This window comes from Grammomys surdaster, unplaced genomic scaffold (assembly GCF_004785775.1).
Source record: "Grammomys surdaster isolate TR1022 unplaced genomic scaffold, NIH_TR_1.0 125752, whole genome shotgun sequence".
In the NCBI taxonomy this organism is placed as follows: domain Eukaryota; kingdom Metazoa; phylum Chordata; class Mammalia; order Rodentia; family Muridae; genus Grammomys; species Grammomys surdaster.
The window spans coordinates 1,268,633-1,289,537 of NW_021620584.1; the positions used below are offsets into that span (position 1 = coordinate 1,268,633).

At 48.9% G+C, this 20,905-nt stretch overlaps 1 protein-coding gene across 1 annotated transcript in view; it reads right to left on the reverse strand.

Moving 5' to 3' along the window:
- Tom1 (target of myb1 membrane trafficking protein) overlaps nt 1-20,261 on the reverse strand; it is a 35,358-nt gene extending 15,097 nt beyond the window's left edge. Inside the window, exons 1-6 of the mRNA XM_028788585.1 lie at nt 20,120-20,261; nt 6,183-6,267; nt 3,917-3,995; nt 2,680-2,829; nt 2,275-2,409; nt 2,037-2,183 (exon numbers count right to left, since the gene is read on the reverse strand). Coding sequence (XP_028644418.1) covers nt 2,037-2,183; nt 2,275-2,409; nt 2,680-2,829; nt 3,917-3,995; nt 6,183-6,267; nt 20,120-20,171 — 648 coding nt within the window. The 5' untranslated portion in view covers nt 20,172-20,261. The remainder of the gene's footprint in view (nt 1-2,036; nt 2,184-2,274; nt 2,410-2,679; nt 2,830-3,916; nt 3,996-6,182; nt 6,268-20,119) is intronic.
- Nucleotides 20,262-20,905: the final 644 nt, after the last annotated feature.

Below are 20,905 nucleotides of genomic sequence, written 5' to 3' on the forward strand. Positions count from 1 at the left end.
GGCAGTTAATGAGGCCCGAGGGATGGCAGTTCTCCTCAGGAGTAGGAAGGCAGGTTGCAGTCCCCTTATGCCTGGGAGGACAGAGTAGGTTCTGTCTGTGTCTTTTCCTCCCCTAAGAGAATTGGGATTCATTAGAGCCCAGGCTTATCCAAAAGTAAGTGCCAGGCCTGCTACCCATGTGAACATGAAACTCAGATCCAGTACTTGTATCGGTGATCAAAGGGAGCCAGGGTTCCAGGCCTGGAGACACAGAACAACGAAGGTGGCCAGTGTCCTCACACAGATGAGGCTGTGAGGGCCAATGTACAGTGTCTTTTGTGAACTCTGAGGGACTTTATATGCTCATGGACACTGTGTTCACTTTGAATAGTGAGAAGCAGACGAAGGTGTCCCAAGATGTACCTGGCTGAAGAATCCTCTCAGAATGGGATGGCTTATGAATCTAAATGGCTAGGAGAATACATTTGGGGAAATACTGGTATGTTCTAAATTGTGTGACTGAGTGGCAATAAACTTCAGATTTTAAATTCATGACTGTGACAGCAGCTACCACTTACTGACTAGTTAATAAGCACCAAGCACTAAACATATGTCATCACAGGTAGGCTCTGCCATCTTTATGGCGCTCAAGGATGAAGAAACAGGCATGCAGAGACAAACACCATATCCACTGAAACTGACTAACAGCACACCCCACAGTATCAGGCAGAATGACTTGTTTAATAACTCTTGGTGTGAGTGGACAAGCGGCTCATCACCAGCTTGTCATCCAAACCTAAAGGGACCTAACCACAGAGGAGCCTAGGAGTTACATCAACACACCACAGCATCCTAACATGCCCCAAGAGGCAAAAGGGGCTATGAAATCAAACAAAAATACTCAGTTTTACTTAGCAAGAACCTTCTAGCATTAATCAGTCTTAATATACAGACTTTAGAAAAACTAGTTGAAATCAGAAACAAGGTAGATAGTTGTGTTGGATTTCAGAGTAATTTTACAATTTTTTAGGCTTTAACTATGTGCTCAGTGAGCCAGCCTTTTCTATTCATGTTTGCTGTGGTGCATGATTTATAACTTGGTATAAGACAGCACGAAGTTTCACTTTGTGGGGCTGAGACCGTGTACTGCACGCAAGTGGTCAGGGAACAGTTCTTGGGAATTAAGTGTCTCTCATTTGTATCACGTGTGTGAATCTTTACCTCCGGCACGCTCAGCAGCTAAGCCTATATACTTCACTGGTGACTGCTTGTCTAAGGTCTGCGAAGGTCTCAAGCCCAGCCCAGTACCACATCTCAAATGACCAATAATTTATTTTACAGCCACCTGGTCTGAAGTAGGTAATGCTCTAGAACTAGCCACCGACTAGGGAAACTTCCCCAGAACCTCATTTAGGCTTCTGTGTTTCCTCATGAGAAGTTGTGGAAGGCAACAGTACAAATGCAAGATCTCATTTTGTGAAGATGCATATCTCTCTCTCCCTCTCCCACCTTCTTTCTAGGACAGGGTTTCACAACCTAGCCTGAAAGTCTCCATGTAGATCAGAGGTTTTGAACTCACACACATCCACTTACCTCTACCTCCCAAGTGCCGGGATTAAAGGTATGCCACCAACCCCAGCAAGCATACAGATCTTTTAAGGTTGTCTTCAACTGGAATCTCAGTTCAGATGAAACTCTATGTAAGCCTATTAGCACACAGCTAAATGGAGAGGCCCAAGTGGAAGGACCACCTGCCTGCTGGCCATTTCCTCTCCAAGCTGCACAGAGGGCTCCATGGAGGGAAGACTTTAGAAAATGACAGTAGCACTGGACTGCACTCCAGGAGTCAGAGAGACTGGCACTTGAATCCCAGCAGATTCTGATGAGCTGTGTGATTCTGAGTTGGTGCATTTGCCTGTCTGAGCCTTATCCGGAACATAGGATGAGCAGTGCACATCTATGGGCTGCTGAGAGGACAGAGGCGTTCCCACGATGCTAGGGGCCATCTCTAACACTTTCCTGGACCCTCTGGTTCTGCTACAGTCTTGTCTGTTTACCTGCTCAGGAGTTGGTGTGATGGGTGAATCACCCGGGAGAACAGCTGGAGTGGGCAGAGGGGTGACATGCTGGCTCAGGTCTCCCCGCTGACTGGCATTGGAGCCCACAGAGTTCTGTCCCGATGGTGTCTCTGAGTTGAATACAGTCTGGGGGCAAAAAACAGGGTGAGTGAGGCCTCCTGGAAAGGCACTGAAGCCCCCCCAGGACAACTCCCACCCCATCCAAAATTCTCCTTACTCTCTGGGGTGTGTGGATGGGCGACAGCATGTCCAGGTCAGTCATGGGAAATTCTAGGCCCTTCCTTCGCAGGTCCTCATAGACAGCAACAACACCTGTCAAATCAGGTGAGCTGCGGAACGCGTCAGCCCAAGACTGAGAGGGGACAAGGGAACATGGCCGGTAACCACTGCTCACCTTCTTTTCTGTCAGCCTGCCCAACCCTGGCACCTAGACAGAGGACAGAGTGCTTCCCTCCTCTTCCTCCTGTTGCCTGGTCCTCTAACCCTGTGCACCAGGCTCAGTACGCAGTGATAAGTCCTGCTGCACACATAAGCAGTTCACTAGCAGACTGGAAGAATAGCCCCGGCATTCCCCCACCCTTTAAGGCCACTGAGACACACCCTACCCTGCCAAAGAGCACACCTGGATGAGGTTCAACACCTTGTCATGCACAATGGTGGGTGGATTGTTCTTCGGCAGGATGGTCCTCACCAGCACATTCTCTACAAAGTCCTGGCTGGCCACCAGTACATGGAAGCGGTGCCCGCAGTTCTTAACACATGTTTCCAAGACCTGTAGGTCGAGGTGACCAAGAGGACCATCAGGGAAGGGAAGTGGCCTGCTACTCCACAAGACTCCTTTTCTATCCTAGAGGGAAGCCCAGCAGAGGACAGGAGGCTTTCAGCAGGGAGCCCCTAGGACACAGGAATGGAAGCAGTGCTGGACTTGGGGGCTTGCCCCCTAGAGGATCGGGACATGATTGCACAGATGAGACTCCCTCCTACTAGGCCAGGGCCTACTATAACTTAACCTTGGTTTCTAGTTCACATCGTCTAGAGCAGTGGTTCTCAACCTTCTTAATGCTGTCACCTTCTGACACAGTTCCTCATGTGATGGTAACCCCTCAACCATAAAATTATTTTTGTTGCTACTTCATAACTGTAATTTTTCTACTGTTATGTAACTTAATGTAAATATCTGATACACAGGGCATCTGATATGTGAACCCTGTAAAAGAGGCATTTGACCCCCAAAAAGGGGGTCAAAAGGGGTTGTGACCCACAGGTTGTGAAACACTAGTATAGAAGCTTAGAGGTAAGGAGGCCAGATACAACCTAGGTAGGAAACATCATGACCCAAGGACCAAGCACTGACCTCCTCTTCCCATGGCCTAGCAGAAGCTGCTTGTGCTTTTCAGGGTAGTAGGACTATCTAGATCTAAGCCTTACCATGTAGAGGCTAGGACAAGGTGTTCTCCTGCCCACTTTCCAGCCAGGCTGTCCTGAAGACAGGATGTCTGATGCTTGGCCCACGCTGGCCTGGCTTAGTGCTGATGTCTATACTGTTCTTAGACACAGGCATTTGTTTGATGTTCATTTTTTAGGGTGCAGTTTTTGAGGAAAGTGGTCCCCATTTTAAAGATGGAAATTCCTTTCCTGTTCCCTTGCATCCACCTTCACCAACAGTGTGGATGGGAAAACAATTTACTCGTGATCCTTCTCTTCTGAGTCTTCAGATGAGAAACCCAAGTATGGACGGGAGTCCTGCTGGACCTAACTAAGGAGAAGTGGCTTTCAGCAGACCGTGGTCCAGCTATGGACGAGATCATGAAGGGATAGATAGATAGATAGATAGATGAGACAGGTAGCAGAATATTCACCGTAAGGGCCAGCATGACCTCATGGAAATTCTTATTTCCCACAATTCGCTTCTTCACTGCTCGGAAGGCATCTTTGGGGCTGGCAAAAAAGACAAAAAGAAGGATGGACTTAGGCATAGAAACTTCTTCCCCAGCACAGAAGGCCTAGGGCCCAGGATCAGGAGAGTGTACTCAGAGCACCTTGGACAGCTCCCTGTCTTTCCCTGGCTTATTCCAGTGGCAGCTGGCTTCAGTTCTTGGTGTCAGTAGTGTTATGTCCCCTAAAGACCCATGTATTTAAAAAAATATTTTCACCACTACAGTGGCACCGTTGAGACACTTTGAGGAGGGGCTTAGGTTGAGGCTATAGTTCAATGGCACTGCTTGTCTAACATGTGCAACCCTGGATTGGGATGGGGTCAGAAGAGCTGGCTGCTGGGTGGTCTTTTCATCATTAGAGATGTGACTTTGAAGGGCACCATGGAACCCTGGTCCCTGTCAGTCTTTTGTTCCCTGGCCATGTGGTGAGTGAGCTCATCACACTCCCCATGGTGTGCAACATAAGACTAAGACAATAAAAACTTCTGCTTCAGCTCCATAAACCAAAACCAAAACCAAAACCAAAACCAAAACCAAAACCAAAACCAAATCAAATCTGAGATAAAAAAATTTCTCTTTATAAGCAAATCATCTCAAGGGGATTGTTAGTTATGAAACGCTGACTGGCCTGTGGACCCCTTTAGTGTTTGAAAGGGACGGAGGTGGCCTGGAGAAAAGGGGACAGCACTGGCAGTAGACTATGTACTGCACAGACACAGACAAAGTGTATGGCAATGGTATGATTCTGCCAAAGACATAGAGATTTAGGTGAGACTGCTGAGGCTGAGGGTCATGCCTGTCATTACCTATGGCTGCTGGCTCCTCCATGCTGTGAGCAGTGTCTGGAACATTTAAAGTGCTCAAATGAACTCTGTCCTTCCCAAGATCACCATGGAGACAGAACAGTCTCCAAAGCTACTGCAGTGACTTACTGGCCCTAGCAGAGGCTCAGTAGGATTTTTCCTTGTGGTTCTGCCATCTGTCCACTTGCACCTTGCTCTCACTATGAGTCCAGATGAAGATGTGTAGAATGAGTCACACAGCAGAGCTGAGGGGAACTTGGTTGGGGCCTGGAGTTACCATCCTCTCCTAGCCAAAGATACCTACAGTCTCCCCGAAGTTCAGGCTGCATTCCCTGCCTCCTGTCCCTCTGTGTCAATCCGCACTTAACCGGGAGGATGTTCTGATTAACCAGAGCAGAGGTCTCATCCAGCTGCCCTCTCTGCTTGTCATGGCCACCCACATCCACCTCACCCTACTTTCTGACCCACTCAAGGACTTAGGCTAGAGTTTTGGCAGGATTTAACAGAGCTCTTTTGAGGAAAAAAATCCCTGAGAGGTAATGTGACTTGTCCATGGTCCCATCCCACAGAGGAAGGCAGGACTCCAACACTTCTCCCATACCATGTGCTTCGGCTGGAATCAGCTTTCTAAGCAAACACTAGGGCTCTATACCTGGTCACCTGCAGGCATCCACTCTGACCCACAGCTCTGCTCTGATTCACGGCTGCCCTCTGGGAACTCCTTGATGGCCCTGCTGGTTTCTAAGCTTAAGGAACTGAAAGTGTGTTCTTGCTCTCAGAGAAAAGCTGCCCTAAGATTCCTGCTTTCAGCATCCAGAAGGGCACCATGAGTCTCTAGCTGGTTTTGTCCCAGGGAGGTGATGCACCAAGGGTAGAGCTCTGGATCTGTATGACATCTGGCCTGCTGTTCAGAGACACTGTGTGGGTCACAGCTAGTGACCCTAGTGGCCAGCTGCACACACATTGTGTCTTTTTTAGGGACAGGGTCTCTCTGTGTAGCCCTGGTTGTCCTAGAACTCTTGATGTAGATCAGGTAGGCCTTGGATTCAGAGATCCTCCTGCCCCTGCTTCCTGGGTACTGGGATTAAAGGCATGCACCACCATCAACTGTCTCACAGTGTCTTTAAGTGTTATATCTCTGAGCTTTTCATCCACTCAATGAAGACACTATACTGGATCATGGTCCAAAGATGTTTAAAGTGCCATGCTGCTGTCTAAGATGGAGTTAAGACACTATTGTACAGCAGGGTTAGACTTTGTAGCTACCATAGTGGGAGGTTATGGAGGATTATCTGGTGGAACATGGATAGGAATCGTGCCGGTGCGTACTGTTATAGTTGGCTGTCACAGCCTGCATCCCCACCCCTCAACCCAGGGGCCCTTACCCTTCCTCGGTCTCATTGATGATGTCACAGATCTCCATGTTGAGGGCCCAGTCCTCACTCTGCAGGGAGGCATCTGTAGCTTTCTCTGTGAAGAAACTGTGAGTTACAAAGGTATGGGGAGTCCTGGATGGTGATACTCAGACAGTGGAGTGAGGAAGGAAACAGATAAAGCAGAAGGTCACAAATGCTTTCTGGGAACCCAGGCTTCTATGCTGCCCCACTTGTCACTAGATCCTGCCAGCCATATGAGGCCAGAAGTGTCCTTGCCCTTGCCCTTTCATAGATAAGGAAACTGGCTAAGTGGATAAATGAGGCTAAGAACTGAGTCAGGCCTGGCCTTAGAGAGCTTGTTTATGACAGGGTAGCTTTATCTGTGTAGGTTATGCTCCTGTTTACTTCCTAGTATCCTGTGGGTTGGAAGTAGTCACATGGTTCAAAACATAAAAGTTCTAAGTATTCAATGGGGAGCAACAACCTCTTTCCCTGTCCCAGGCTCTCATTTCTTACAGGCTCCACTGTAATTGGTTTCTTCTTCATGGGACTTAGCCTTCCATGCCCTCCTGAGGCTCTGCTTCTCTCCGTAGGTTGTGTCAATGAAGGGTCAGCCTTGAGGGTAGCCAGCATACAAGTGGCACTCTCTCAGAATGGCTGTGCAGTGAATGCTGGGATTACTGTTTTCCTTTTCTGGTACTGGGGCTTGGAGGCAGGGTGTCGTGCATGGCAGGTAAGTGCTCTCCCACTGAGCTACCTTCCTAGCCCAGTTCTTCCCTTTATATGAACAGAAGTCATAAACATAAAGTACCATCTTCGACTGTGTCATCACCCGGTCCAGTCATAATGCTTTCATGGAACCACTTTCATGCTGGGTGATGCTTAGGGTAAGATATCTGAGCTAGGAACCAGCTACAAAATCCTCAAGACTTGTAATGGGGAAGCAAGCATGGTGGCACATATACATAATCCCAGTACTTAGAGGGCAGGGGCAGGGGTGGGGGCACTGAGAGTTCAAAGCCACCCTGGTGCTATACACCAAATCCAAATCCAATCTTACATAATAAGACCCCATCTCCAAGGGCATCGATGGGTGTTATGTGAAGGATGAATCTAGGTTCAGAAAATGTGAGCCCTTCACCAACCCTCCTATACACACGTACTGCCATGTCTACTGTTCACACATAACACTCAACTTTGTTCCACCTCTTGTCATGTCCTGGCTGGCATGACAAACATGTATTTTTACCACATGTAAGCAGTGTGACAGGATAACATTTCATATGTACAGAGTGAGATCCTTGGTGTCCTCCTCTGGCTTTCTGACTCTGGCTGAAGATGTCATGTACATATACACCAGTTTGGCTGCTAGTGTCACTTGTCACACAAGGAAGACAGTCTTTATAGCTGGGTGGTGTTGATGGCTGACCATTACACAACTCTTTGTAAGCCAGGCCCAAGCAAGCGCTGAGATGCCTGGTGGACAGATACAGCTCTTGCTCCATGGTGCTCAGAGCACACCTCACAATACAGCACACTTTTAGCAGGACTAGGAGAGGATGAGGGTGGTCTCCATGTGACTGGGTGGGGCTCTGACTCTTCCAACCTGCTGCAATGCCCCTGCTGCAATGCCCCTGCTGGGCTGGTCAGGCAGCTGGCTCTCTAACTAGCATGCCTCCTGCAGCCAGACAGGTTCCAGTGTGTCCCAAACACATGGCAGGAGGCTGAGATAGAAGGGTGGTTGCCATGCCATTGGCTTATGGCCAGGGGAGGAGGCCAAGAAGGTATCCCTTTAGAAGAGCTGGAAGACAAGGCATGTTCTTTCCACAAATATCTACTGAGTGTGGCTTTGGTCACCACTCCTCACATTGAGGCCAAGAGTCCCCTTGAGCAGGTTATGACTTGACACAGAGTATCTGGGGGTAGGGACTGCTTAACCATGAAAGCCTGCTCCTCTGAAGGCTGCCCTTAGCCAGATGGCCAGTGTTGAGTCATCCTTGAGCTCAAACCTGTGTCTAATAGTACCAGTGTCCTGACAATCCCACTTTGCAAGTCAGCACTGTGTTCATTCTCTTTTCTCTCTCCTAGTGTCCACCCCTCCCATTCTTCATGTTGCTGAGAATGGCCATTTTCTTCCTGAGCCTCACAGCCTTCCAGGGTTCCCTAGTCTTTGCCTGGCCGACACACCCATCTGTAATATTTTAACCTCTTAAGCTATACATTATATAACCACCAGTGCAATTAGCTAGTTACAATAAACAGGAGATTTAATTGTCACCTCAAGAGGTGTGTATACTACCATTTACATCTCACTAATGAGGAAACCCAGATAGAGAGGTCAGTACCTTAAAATGGCTGGCAACAGGGATGCACACCTTTAATCTTAGCACTTGGGAGGCAGAGGCAGGCTGATCTTTGTGAGTTAGAGGTGAGCCTAGTCACCATAACAAGTCCATCCAGACCTACATGGTTGGATCCTATCTCAAACCAAACCGAACCAAAAAACCAACCAACCAACCAACCAACCAACCAACTAACCAACCAACCAACCTACCAACCTACCAACCAACCAACCAAAATTCATAACAAAACAAAACACCAGCATCCTATGGTGAGGGGTAGCTGGTCCTTTGCAACAAACTTCTCATGCCTGCCTTGCTACCTTGCTCTCACTGGGGTCAAGGCATTCTGAAGCATCCTCCTGATCTTCCTCAGGTTGTGTGCTCTGCCCTCCCCAATCCCAGGCACCCAAGGGCCTCTCAGCCCTCTCATTGGCGCTGCTGATGGCCATCAGCAAACCCTGGTAACTGAGCACCTTCTTCTCCTGGGAAGAGAGCTGACATTTCGGAAGGGGCTACAGTCATGTGGGAAGGCCAGTGACTGGGGAGGAAGGCTGTGGGATGAGGCAGGTGCAGAAGTAGTCTAATTAGTCTTGCAAGAATGCCAACAGAGATGGAGATGTGGGTGACCAGCAGACAGGACTGTGACCTAAATAGGAAAAGGAAGAAAAAGAGGAGATGGTGACAAAGGTAAGAAGATCATTTGGGCAGCTAAAGAATCCCAGACTCTCTTCTGGCTTGCCCTGAGATGTGTCATGTAAGTGTGGAATTTGAGAACAGGATTGCCATGTTTTGTTTTTAAACACGAAAGTAACTTGCTATTTTAAGAAGGGAATAAAAACCCTTCCAAGCTTCCCAGAGCATAACTGACTCCTCCACCTCTAGCTGCTGGCAGTGACTTTCAAGGGCTGCTGGGCAGTGGCTCTTGTCTCCTAGCTCCTGCAGGTCTCTGTTGTTGTAATGACAAGCTTGCTAATGCTCAAGGATAGCAGTCCTGGGATCAGCAGCTGTGTTGGGCTTGATGCAGGTGTGTTTTGCCCAGAGGCAACTTAGTGACTTGATCTGGGCAGTGGCTCCAGCCTGCTGGCCAATCAAGCATGTTCACTCATGGGTCATGTCCCTGTGTGTCAGATCAGGTTGAGCCTGCCTTCTTCATAGCAGTGTGGCTTCTCAACAGTCAACTGTCTGAAGTCATGTGAAGGCTGTGAGGAACATCTTGGGACAACAGAAAGGAATGAGCCTTGGCCATTGGTCATGCTTTTGGGTAGTTGCTGGATGCTTGCCTCTGCCTCCAACCTGTTCATCTTCAGTGGTGACCCAGAATCCCTAGCAGGACATTTGCCCTCGTGGTCTCAGAGGAATCTTGTTCTCTTGGAATCATTGGAATCATTCTGTGGGTGCTCAGTGGAGTACAGACAGCATTACAGCTGTGTGTAACTGCCTTCCTGTTGCCATATCAGCTGTCTCCTCACCTACACAGGCCAGAAGCTGCTAGGTCTCTTGTGACAGTGCTAACTCTGGACCAGTGCCATCACCTGCCCATGCCTGAACCGTTTCCCCATGTCCTTCTCTTCAATGCAATTCTCACTAGTGTTCTTTTCTGTTGAGAAGTTATCCCTGCTACCAAGGGGCATGACCCAAATTCTTCAGAGTGAGAGGAACAGTCAATACCAAGTACCCCCCTGAACCCTTTTTCTTTCACATCTCTGGGTGCTGCCTGGAAGGTCATCCTTCATGCAGCCAGATGCCCAGTTCACATACATGCTCACTGGGCACAGTATGAACTGAACATAGGACTGAGAATGTCCTATAAACAGTGACACTCTCCTCAAAACAGGCTACAACTGAGGGGAACAGAGGGCTCGAACTTGTCCACAACTACATGGCTGGTAAGCTGCAAAGCAGAGATTCACTCTCCAAAAAGTCTGCTTCTCAAGCCTTCTTATCATTTTTTATTTATGTTTTGTTTGTTTGTTTGTTTGTTTTAAAGAAAGGATCTTGCTTTATTACTACTCCCCTGACCTGGGACTTCTTCTGTAGACAAGGCTGGCCTAGAGTTTACTCTGTAGATACAGCTATCCCAGGACTTAATATGTAAAGAACTGGCTTGAGACTTACTGTTGTAGACAGGACTAGTTTGGGACTTACTATGTAGACAAAGCTGGCCTTGAAATTACCTTAAAGGTAAGGCTGGCCTGGAACTTATTGTGTAGACAGGCTGGCTTGGAGCTAACTCTGCAGGCAGGGCTAGCCTGGGACTTACTCTGTAGACAAGGCTAGCCTGGGACTTGTATTGATCTTCATGCCTTTGCTTCCCACCTGGATTATAGGCTCAAACGGACATGTAGCCATGGTTTCATGCCTCCCAAATGCCTTGAAACATGTCCAGACTCTGAGGAGACAATGGGGAGCAAAGTTAATAAGGCCCTACCAACAGCCAGTGTGCAGCCCAATGGAGGCTATGGTGGATAATGCAAAAAGGGAGGCTGAGTCAGCACAAGAGCTGTAGGGCTAGGATGCAGACGAGGAAATTAGTCTGTTGATCCATACTCCACCCTTATCTCACCCACACCCATCCTTAACCATCACCTCACCAGCCTCCTCTAGGACCATGAGACCACCAGAAAACAAGGATCAGATGACCAGTGCTCACAGAGCTCCATGGCCCTCCTCTCCCATCACCCCAGATGCTCTGTTAGCCAACGCTAAAGTGTTTACCCCGGAGTGCTGGCCACTTTGCTCTGCCTGCTGAAGGCCACCTCTCCTTGTCCAGCTCATAACCCTCCCAGGTCCACACTCTGGGTGGCAGAGAGGAGAGGGCCCTTGTGTATTTGTGCGATAGTGCACTGAGTGTGCAGGCTGCCAGGTGTGCAGTTCAGCTCTATGGCCTGGACCTTGTCCATCTCCCCAGTACTGTTTGTTACACTCCTCTGCCTCCATGCTCATGACAAGGAAGACCTGGGAAGAACATTAGTGAGCTGGCAGCCTGTGGAAAGCTGCGTCTTTCCAAATTTCTTGATAGGTAAACATGTGTACAAGGCTCAGCCTTTATTGGTCAGGTTCCTGTTGCTAGTGGCTCAAAGCAGGGCAAGCTGTTTAGGATTCCACTATCAGGCCCCGCTAGCTGGCTTTCCTACAGGGTGGCTGTGCTGTGGTACCTGAAGTATGAGTGTCCTAGGCTTCCTGGAGTTTGGCAGTCAGAACCCAAGTACTGTGATGCTTCTGAACCTCACATAGCTCAGCTTCCTACCTGCAGTGCAGTGGCCTAATGGCCACACTCAGGTCTCTGCACTTCTGAACATGCTCAATTGTTCTGGGACTGTGCCCTTGTCTCTTAACTCAGTTCCTAGGCCAGCAGTAAGGTCAGATCACTGTCTGATACCCTGAGTTCCCCCTGCTTGCTCCTGAACCAGCATTCTGAATAGAATGCAGCTCTCAGCTCTGTCTAGTAGACTCCTCGGAACATGGCACAGTGTTGGGTTTTTTTGTCTGTCTGTCCCTTCCATTAGGGTGAGAGCAGATCTGAGGGCACCAGCTTCTGAGTCTCCCAGTTCTCTGTGCTGGATGAAGCCTGCAGGACCTATTTGCTAAGTCACTGGGTGATGCTGCTGCTGTATTTTCAGCATGGTCACCTGTACAGCACTGGGGTTAGAAGCACTTCCACCTGGCATTCCTTGATCTCTAGTAGCTACTGGATAAAATTCCAATCTGCCAAAAAATTCTAAGTTTGTTCTTTCTTTCCTTCTTCCTTTCTTTCCCTCTCTCTTTCTTCCTTCCTTTTCTCCTTTCTCTCTTTCTTTTTCAAAATAGCTTCTCTGTGTAACAACCCTGGCTGTCCTGGAGCTCACTCTGTAGACCAGGCTGGCCTCAAACTTACAAAGATCCACCTCCCTCTGCCTCCCAAGCGCTGGGATTAAAGGCATGTGTCACCACCACACCTGGTCCAGGTTCCTTAATCTGCCCTCTAATCTAACATCCTTGTTCCTGATGTGAGTCAATTCTGGACATGATCCTTCCCAGACAGCAGCATTCTGAGTGACTGACCCCCCTGGAATGCAGACTAGCTGTGCAGCTGGAAGTGTAGTGTGGGAATCTACAAATGGCTTCAACTCATCTGCCCAGAATAGACACTAAGGTTCTGTGGACACCTGCTCTATGACATTCATGAACGCCATGCTGACCTGCTACTGTGGCCGACTCCCTCCCCTGGCTTGAATTGTTTTGTTTTCCTAGTCTCTCTCCACTCATTCCTAGCTACTTGAACACAAGCGGGAGTCCCTGGCGGGGGGGGGGGGGGGGGGGGTGTACCTGTAGACTCTGTTCTCCTGGTAAAGAGATCCATGCTACTGGTGCCCTCAGCAGAGCTCCCTGCCCTGAGGAGGACATTGGTCTGGAAGAGGAAGGAATACAGGAGCCACTAGGGCACACATCACTCTAGACGAATACCCTGTGACTCACAGAGAAGGCCAGTGAGTCAGTCCCTTTCAGTCCTGAGGGAAACTGGAGCTATGGGATGTGAATAGACACTTTTCAGTGTAGGCCCTGACTGTAGCAGCCAGTGGCTATGTGACCCAGAGTGACTGCCTTAGCTCCTGTGAGCCTCATCTGCAGAACAGGATACCTAAAGTACCCACTTTCCAAGGGTTGTGTGAAGGAGAGGAAAGTGTGCAGGTTAAGCACGCTGTGCCCACTGACTGCAGCATCAGCACCAAAATAAATGTTACTCACCACAAAAACATCAGCCACAAACCAGTCCAAAATTTCAAGTCTTCCCATAGAAAATACTCTAAAGTCATATAGAGTAGCCAACTTTTTTTTTTCTTTCTAGTCAGCAAGTTGTCATGAAGCCTACTTTCCAAATGAACAATTCTTTCCAGACCCAGTTTGGAAAGTTCTATCAGTTTCCTAAGTTGCTGAAATGTCCTTTCTTAAAACTCTGGCTGTCTTTCTCCTGTCATTTTTTTTAAATCACAGGCCACAAGAGAAACCTTAAAATACCTAAGGAGGGTATTGTTTCCTCAGTCTGCAGTTTTCAAGTTGATGTAACTAACTATAAGTCCTTGCTGAAGAAATTTCTGTTTAGACAAAGGAGTCTTTCCTAAACTGTTCAGGCAGGAGGGACCAAAACCATGCATGGGCTGACTGTTGGTGACATTCTCAACCCCACCCACGATTGAGCAAGATGTGAGGACAGCTAGGGTAGGGGAGGTGGAGAGGGCTCTGTGAGTAGTTAGGGTTCAGAGAAATGGAGAAACTGGTAAACAGTTTGGAGGGCAAGTGCCTGCTGTGTGAATATAAAGACATGGTTTCCCACCCCCAGCACTACATAAGAAGCTGGGTGTCTCGGTGTGTACATATAACCACAGCACTGCAGAGGCAGAGACAGTACACCAGGAGCTACTACTGGACAGGCAGTCTGCAAAACTGGAGTGCTCCAGGCTCAATGAGACAGCCACTGTCAAAAAAAGTGAAGAGCAATTGAGGAAGACATTCAACACTGACCTCTGACTTCCACACACACATGCATACAAATACACATGAAACTGTACACACACATGGGCATTCATATACCATGTAACACAATAAAAATAATATACACAATAAAAATAAAAGAGAATAATATAATATTGTGTATAATAATATACACAATAAAAATAAGAGAGAAATGAAGACTGAAAGAATATGAGAGAGAGAGAGAGAGAGAGAGAGAGAATGAATAAACAATCATGCAAATACCAGTGGGCTCATTGATTTTAACTTTAAGGCGTGCACTTACATGACTGCAGAGGCTTGGAAGTCCAAAATCTCAAGCCAAGAGAGAAGAGTAGCAGAGTTTTCCTTGCTCAGGGATGTTAATCTTTCCAGGAACAGCCTTCAGCTGACTGAGTAAGCATCATCCACACTATGGAGGGTGATCTGCTCTCGTCAGAGTCGACTACTTCATTATTAACCTCATCTAGAATTTACCTTCACCAGGCTGCTGGATGGCTCAGTGGGTAAGGATGCTTGCTGCCATGACGTCATGGGCATAATTATGAAGGATGGGGCTAAAGGAGTGTGAACGAGCCAATTAAAGGAAAGCACCATGGAAACAATAAAGGAGGCACACAGATACAGAAGGTCAGAAGGTGGCCGAGGAATGTGGTAGTTTGAGAGCACTGGCCTAGATCAGAACCTCATCAGAGGGCTAAAGTTAGTGTCCTGAATTCCAGGGTCCTTATAGAGTGGCAGCCCCAAGTTAGCTACACACTGAGGGTTTTAGTTTAGCTGCCTGAACACTACCCATGAGACCAGAATTCAGGACTTTACTCTTATTTCTCAATGTTCCATGTGGGAACAAAACCTATTCACTAGCTCAATCCACAGTCAGGCTGAGCCTTCAATCCCCAGGAGAACTGGCTCCACCCCACTGTCTGAAACCTGACCTGCCTGTGAATGTGCAGCCACCCAGCCAGTGACTGCTCATATCTCAAAGACACAAAGACGAAAACAAAAGCTGTACTGCAGTCTGAGTCCTGTATTGTTACCTTAGCTCTGCCACTAAGTGTGCCCTAGGAACAGTGATACCACCTACAAGAATCCCCAGGACTGACAGCTGTGGATGCCTCTGGTCTGGCAAGCACAAGGCAAGTGCTTCAAATGCCACACACTGTCTCTACAGCAACCCACCTGACAGATGCTATTGTTAGCCTCCTTTTCCAGCTGAGGAACCAGAGATAGAGAGGTTAATAACCTACTCCAAGTAACAAAGCTAGTGTTCTGACTCAAGGTCACCTTGGGCTTTACTAGTATTTGTCCAGTCAAGGCAAAGCCCTATATAGACACTGTTTTGAGATAGGGTCTCACTATGCAGACCAGGCTGGCCTGATCACCCTGCCTCTGCCTCTGTCTCCCCAGTACAGGGATTAGAGATGTGCAGCACCACACCTAAGAAGAATAACTTTTAATGACACACTGCAATGACATGAACTCAAATATATGGCCTATATAGTTTTATTGGAGCATGGCCACACCCATTCTTTTACCTATTGTCTTTGGTTGCTCTGCAACAATGACCTTGTTGAGTATTTCAACAGAGACCAGACGGCCTCTAAAGCCTTGAGGATTTACTGTGTGGCCCACTGGAGAATAAGCCTGGTCTAGTCCACCCTGACAGCCATGTGAAAGTCCTCTGAAGTTCTCTCCTTTGATCCCTACCTAGCCAGACTCTGACAGGTCCAGGTTGGCTGCCTAGCCTGGCACTGACTTCCTCTTGGAATAATACACTGCCTCTCTGCCATATAGCACTAACACTTCTCCATTTCCACTACCTTTCAGCTGCTATTCACCAGTCCTTTGGGAAGGAGAGGCAGTGTGGGTGCCTCTGTGTTCCATTATAGGATGGGAGATAGGGCTGCAATAGTCAGGAGCAGACAGGGACCGAGAAAGCCCAACAGCTACAACACAGCCTAGTCTGCGGGTTTCTAGCCTCTGTCCCAAAGGAACCTCAGGACCTTGATGCTGGTCACTCACTTCTGATTCTTGTCTATGGGCCTGAGTAGGTTTTGGGAATCCAAGGACAGCTTTACCTTATGTGCAAATGTGGGTGTATGTGAGTGTGTGTGTGTGCACTTTGAAAACACAAGTTTTCTCTGTAGCCCAGGCTGGCCTCAAACTCATGGGAATTGATTTGTCCCAGTGTCCTGAGTATTGGGATTACAGGTGTATGCTAATAAGCCAGGCTCTTTATCTTGCCCTCCTCTCCCAGACCTGGCCTCAGGCCCTAAGCTCCAGTGTCTTAACTCCCTGGGACTGGTACCCAGGAACTGCCCATATTCCATGGGACATCTGCAGGTGGCTTCTAAGCATCAGCTGACAGCCAGAAATGGAAAATGGGAATCTCTGCCACAGTAAGATCTGTTCTTGGACACACCTTGTAACACATTTGTGCTACCACCTGGTATAAGCCACTGGATCCTTGGGGCCATAGCCTGCTGCTGCCCTTGTGGAGCTCTCCTAGAGTCAGGCTGAGTGACTTGGAGGTGGGTGCTCTAATCTGTGGTAGATTAATAACACAGATTAATTTTGCAGGGTTCTGCTAATATAAATTCAAACTAGGACCCGAGTAGACTGGTGTGTTCAGGGGCAAGAGAGAACACTGGGTCTTAAGTATAACCCTGAGTAGCTAGGCTTCTCTCCCTCCTGTTTGTCTCAAACCTGGGACAAATAAATAGGCCTAAGGTGCCTATTCAAGATATCAAAGCCGACCTGGCAGCCAGCTTCTCCCAGCATCCCTCAGTCCCTACCTGTTGCAGGGTCCTCCTGTCTGGCACACCCCAACTCCTGCCCTAAACTTCTCCAGTCCAGGTATTAGCCTAGATTTCTCTCCCCACAGCTGCCCTTCCCTGTATAATCTAATAATTTTGGCCGTCTGGTCTTTCTTTTTTTTATCTACCGTTTACCTTCCAGGCGTCTTGGTCTGGCTCTGCTCCTTCCCGGCTCTGCACAAGGCCCAGCTCAGTCTAGTCATAGTCACTCTGAACTCTCCCAGAGGCCTTTGCCTCTGGCTATGCTCTCCTTGTTATCTACAATAACCTTTCTCCTCTACCATACCTAAGAATGGCCACAACCTTACTCTTTTTCTTTCTTTTTTTTTTTTTCAGTTCACCTCCTTCTAGGTGCTGAGGCATCAGGAAAGGAAGGGATAGCTCCTGATCTCAACTCAAGCCAGGCTGAGGACAGCCTTGCAGGGACAGTGTTACATCAGTGTGATGGAGGTGGGAAAAGAACACAAGATGGCAGGAGCTGCTTCCCATACCCTCTCACTGCACAGGCACTCGCTGAGGGACTGCCTTTCTTATAACCTCTCTCAAGCAAGAGAGCTCAAGTTAACAAACTCGAGTTCCCAGGAAAACTACACCTGTGTAAAAGATGTTAGAAGGTTGATGACAACTTTGTGATTGTGGAGAGTTGGAATGCTGCAGATCTTGAGACAAATTACATTGCTTTGGACCCTTTAGTAACCACTTAAATGTTCATGTCTGTGTCTGACCTAACATTTCTGTGACTATCAGGTAATGCCTTTTGAAATAAGTTAATAGAAAACTAGTGTCCACCAACCCAAGGGATAGGAATGTCATCAGCTGGCACCTGAGACATGTAGCATAGATTTTCATGCTTTGCTGTAACCTGAGTGTCTGGTTTATGGCTTGCTTTTTGTTCTCTGCGGCTACAAAAACACGAAACTATTTCCACGTTGGTCCATGTTATTTGAGGCGATGTGAATCTGTGTTCACAGCAATTCATATTTGATCTGGGGATAGGATGAACTATCTCTAATTTCCCTTGAGGTGAGAGCTGTTTTGTGCCTACAGGAAGCAGATTGAGGACAGAACGAAAGAGCAGAGACTGGCTCAGGAGTTGGGAAACGGCCTGAAGGAGGAGGTGATGGTACCCAGTGCTTCCAGGAATGAGCCCAGCTCCACACAGTGGCAGACACTCAGGCAGTGAGAGCAGCAAGTAACAAGGTGTAGGAACTGTGAGGCCAGTGACACTGGGCCCTGATTAGCACCACTGAATGAGTGCTATGCTCTAGGATGCCAACCCTGTAAGACTCCACTCTTAGGGCAGGAGGTTAGCAGATTTGAGAAGACACCACTTAATTCCTGCAGCAAAGAGGGGCCTGGATTATAAGAACACAAGCAGCTAAAACCTGGCCACCAATCATCACAGCCAGTCAGGTCTTTTCTACTTGGAAGCTGATGGGAGGACTGCTTGAGTCCTGAAGTTCCCGACCGACCTGGTCAACACTGAGAGACCCTGACTCAAAAACAAACGAAGGCTTAATCTCCAGTGCTTCTATCTACACATGGAAGAGTATGGAAGGCTGATACTGTTGTGCAAGGCAGAGTCTCTCTAGGTAGCCCGGGCTGGACTTGAACTCTAAATCTTCCTGCTTCAGCTTCCTGAGGGCTGAACATACTCCACCACACATGGCTCGTTTACAGCTTTGCTATCTCATCTCAATTCACTGAGTTTGGGTGCTCCTCAGTCTTCACCACCTTCCCTCTGTAGAACTCAACCCCTTCTTCTCAGTAAAGGGAAGGGCCATGGGACTGAACAGACTGGTATTTTTGTTTGAAACAGGGTCATACTCTGCAGCTTATGCTGCCCTGCAACTAATTTCAGAGTCCAGCTAGCCTGGGACTCTGTGGCAATCCTCCTCTCTTAGTCTCTTAAGTGTAGGATCACAGATGTGAGCCACTGCTTCTGGTGGGAGGTTTCAAAACATGTGACCTCCCAGCCAATTGCTAAGAGCAGTACTGGGAACCCTACACCTGCCCATCTGAGCCTTGGTTAGGTCCAACCTATTCTTACACAGACATCCAAGGTCCAGCAGGGAGATTTAGTCATTACTCAGGAGCACTCTTACTCAGAAGGATTTCCTGCCCAAGGCAGGGAAACTTTCAGGGCAGGAAGAGATGCTGAGCTTTGAACTGATAGGCATCCTGAACCCAAATGAGCTTATCCAGAAAGTCCCAGAATTCTGAGGCTGGCTTCGAAGGCCAAACTAATTTGCCTTTTTTACATAGGAAATCTGTGAAGAGGACTGCCTTCTCTTTCCAGGTCTCAACCAACCATTTATGGGGGGGGGGGGCTTTTGTGAAGCACCTGGGCTTCAGGCACCAGAGCTCCCTTGTAGAGAACTAATGAGAGAACCTCAAAAGAGCCACAAACAGCTACAGTGGTGGTTACAACACAGAGCTGGGCGTGACTTCGGAGAAGCCTTGGCTTTCAGATCCAGCCTCCCTAGGCTGGACCAAAGGCGAAAAGCCATTAAAAATAATTTCATAATGCCGTCGGAACCCTTCAGGTAAGAGGGATGTGTGTCACGCCCAGACCACCCATTCCTGGGGAAATGCTGCCTGGTCCTCGCCCGAGAGAAGGTGCTGGGAGCCCGCACCTTCCCATGAACTCCAGCCCCAGTAGGTGGCATCGCGTTGACAATGACAAGCGTTAGCCATGTGCCAGGAAACATCCTCAGTGCCTCGCGCTTATTAATGAATTTAATGATCAAACAAATCCAGAAAGGTCGGCCCACGGTTTTTTAACTACGGGCGAGATCATCAAGGGGGCGACGTCACAGAAACCCGAGTCTCCCGACCATGGGGACAGAGGCGCGGCCGAACCTAGACACTCTGGCGTCTCGGAATGTGAGGGGCCGGTGACGCGGCGAATGACCCAGGCGCCGCCAGCCCGGGAGGGGCTCTTAGCCTGCGCGCGCCTGGCAGTGGCGCGGCCCAACGCCTTCTCACCACAGCAGTCCCTTTAACCCAAACTTTCTCCCTCTACTCTGGACCCCAGCACGCACACATTGGCTGAGCCACACCCGCCCAGGACCGCCTCCTTTCCCTGCCTATTGGTTCCATCAAGCATCAATCCTCATATGAGACTTGCGATTGGCCTGTGCTCTTGTCAATCAGGCAGGTGGGCGGAGCCCAGAGCGCCCCGCCAGCCTCGCCGCCTAAGCTCCCTCCTCCCTGCCCTGACTGTGGACTCCGACAGGTCCCAGGGCCGAAGCTAGACCAGCACACAGGGGCGGGGCTGCGCGCGGCTCCCAGGACTCACCGATCCGCTGTCCCACCGGAGAGCTGAACGGATTTCCCAGGAGAAAGTCCATTGCCGCGGCTGCCGCTGCCACCAGCTCCCAGAATCAGGTGACAGCAACCGCCGGCGCCGCCGACCCGTCACGTGACCCGCTGGCCGGCCCGCGGGGTGGTGCCAGCAGGCGGGGCTCTGGAGCGCAGCCACGAGGCTCCGCCCCCTACCGGGCTGCCCCTCGGCGGAGGCTGACGCCACACCAGGGCGGGGCCTGGAAGGGCTGGCTTCTAAGCCACGCCCCTGAAGCTTCAGTGCTTGCCGCTGCGGAGCCTAGAAGTCTTCATATCCGGAAACTGGGTCTCTGGCCAAGGAAAGACCTGGGTCAGGTTACGCCTAATCAGACAGGTATTAGTGTCTTAGCCTTTAGCCCTGGGAACCAAGCCCTGAGGATGACAGCCTCCTTGCCCAAGTCGGACTCGAAATTTCTATTTGATGTCTCCCTATCCCAAGAGCCAGAGGGACAAGGCAGAGGAGGCAAAGACCTGGGTTTGTGCTCCCTTGAGACAGAGAATGAACTGCCTGTACTGTGGCAAATGCCTTTAAGGTAAAGGCTTACCAGGGGTAAGCCACCTCATCAGCCTTGGCTCTTACTTGTCAAACCGGAAAAGTGCTTTTTCTTTATCTGTTCCTCTCAGCTGTAAATATCCATAATGTAATGCTTGCAGAGTATTGAGATGACATGAAAATCACTCAACAGGCATTCCGTGGTTTCTTCCTTGCGGTATCTTTTTAAGACATTGTTTTAAACTTGTA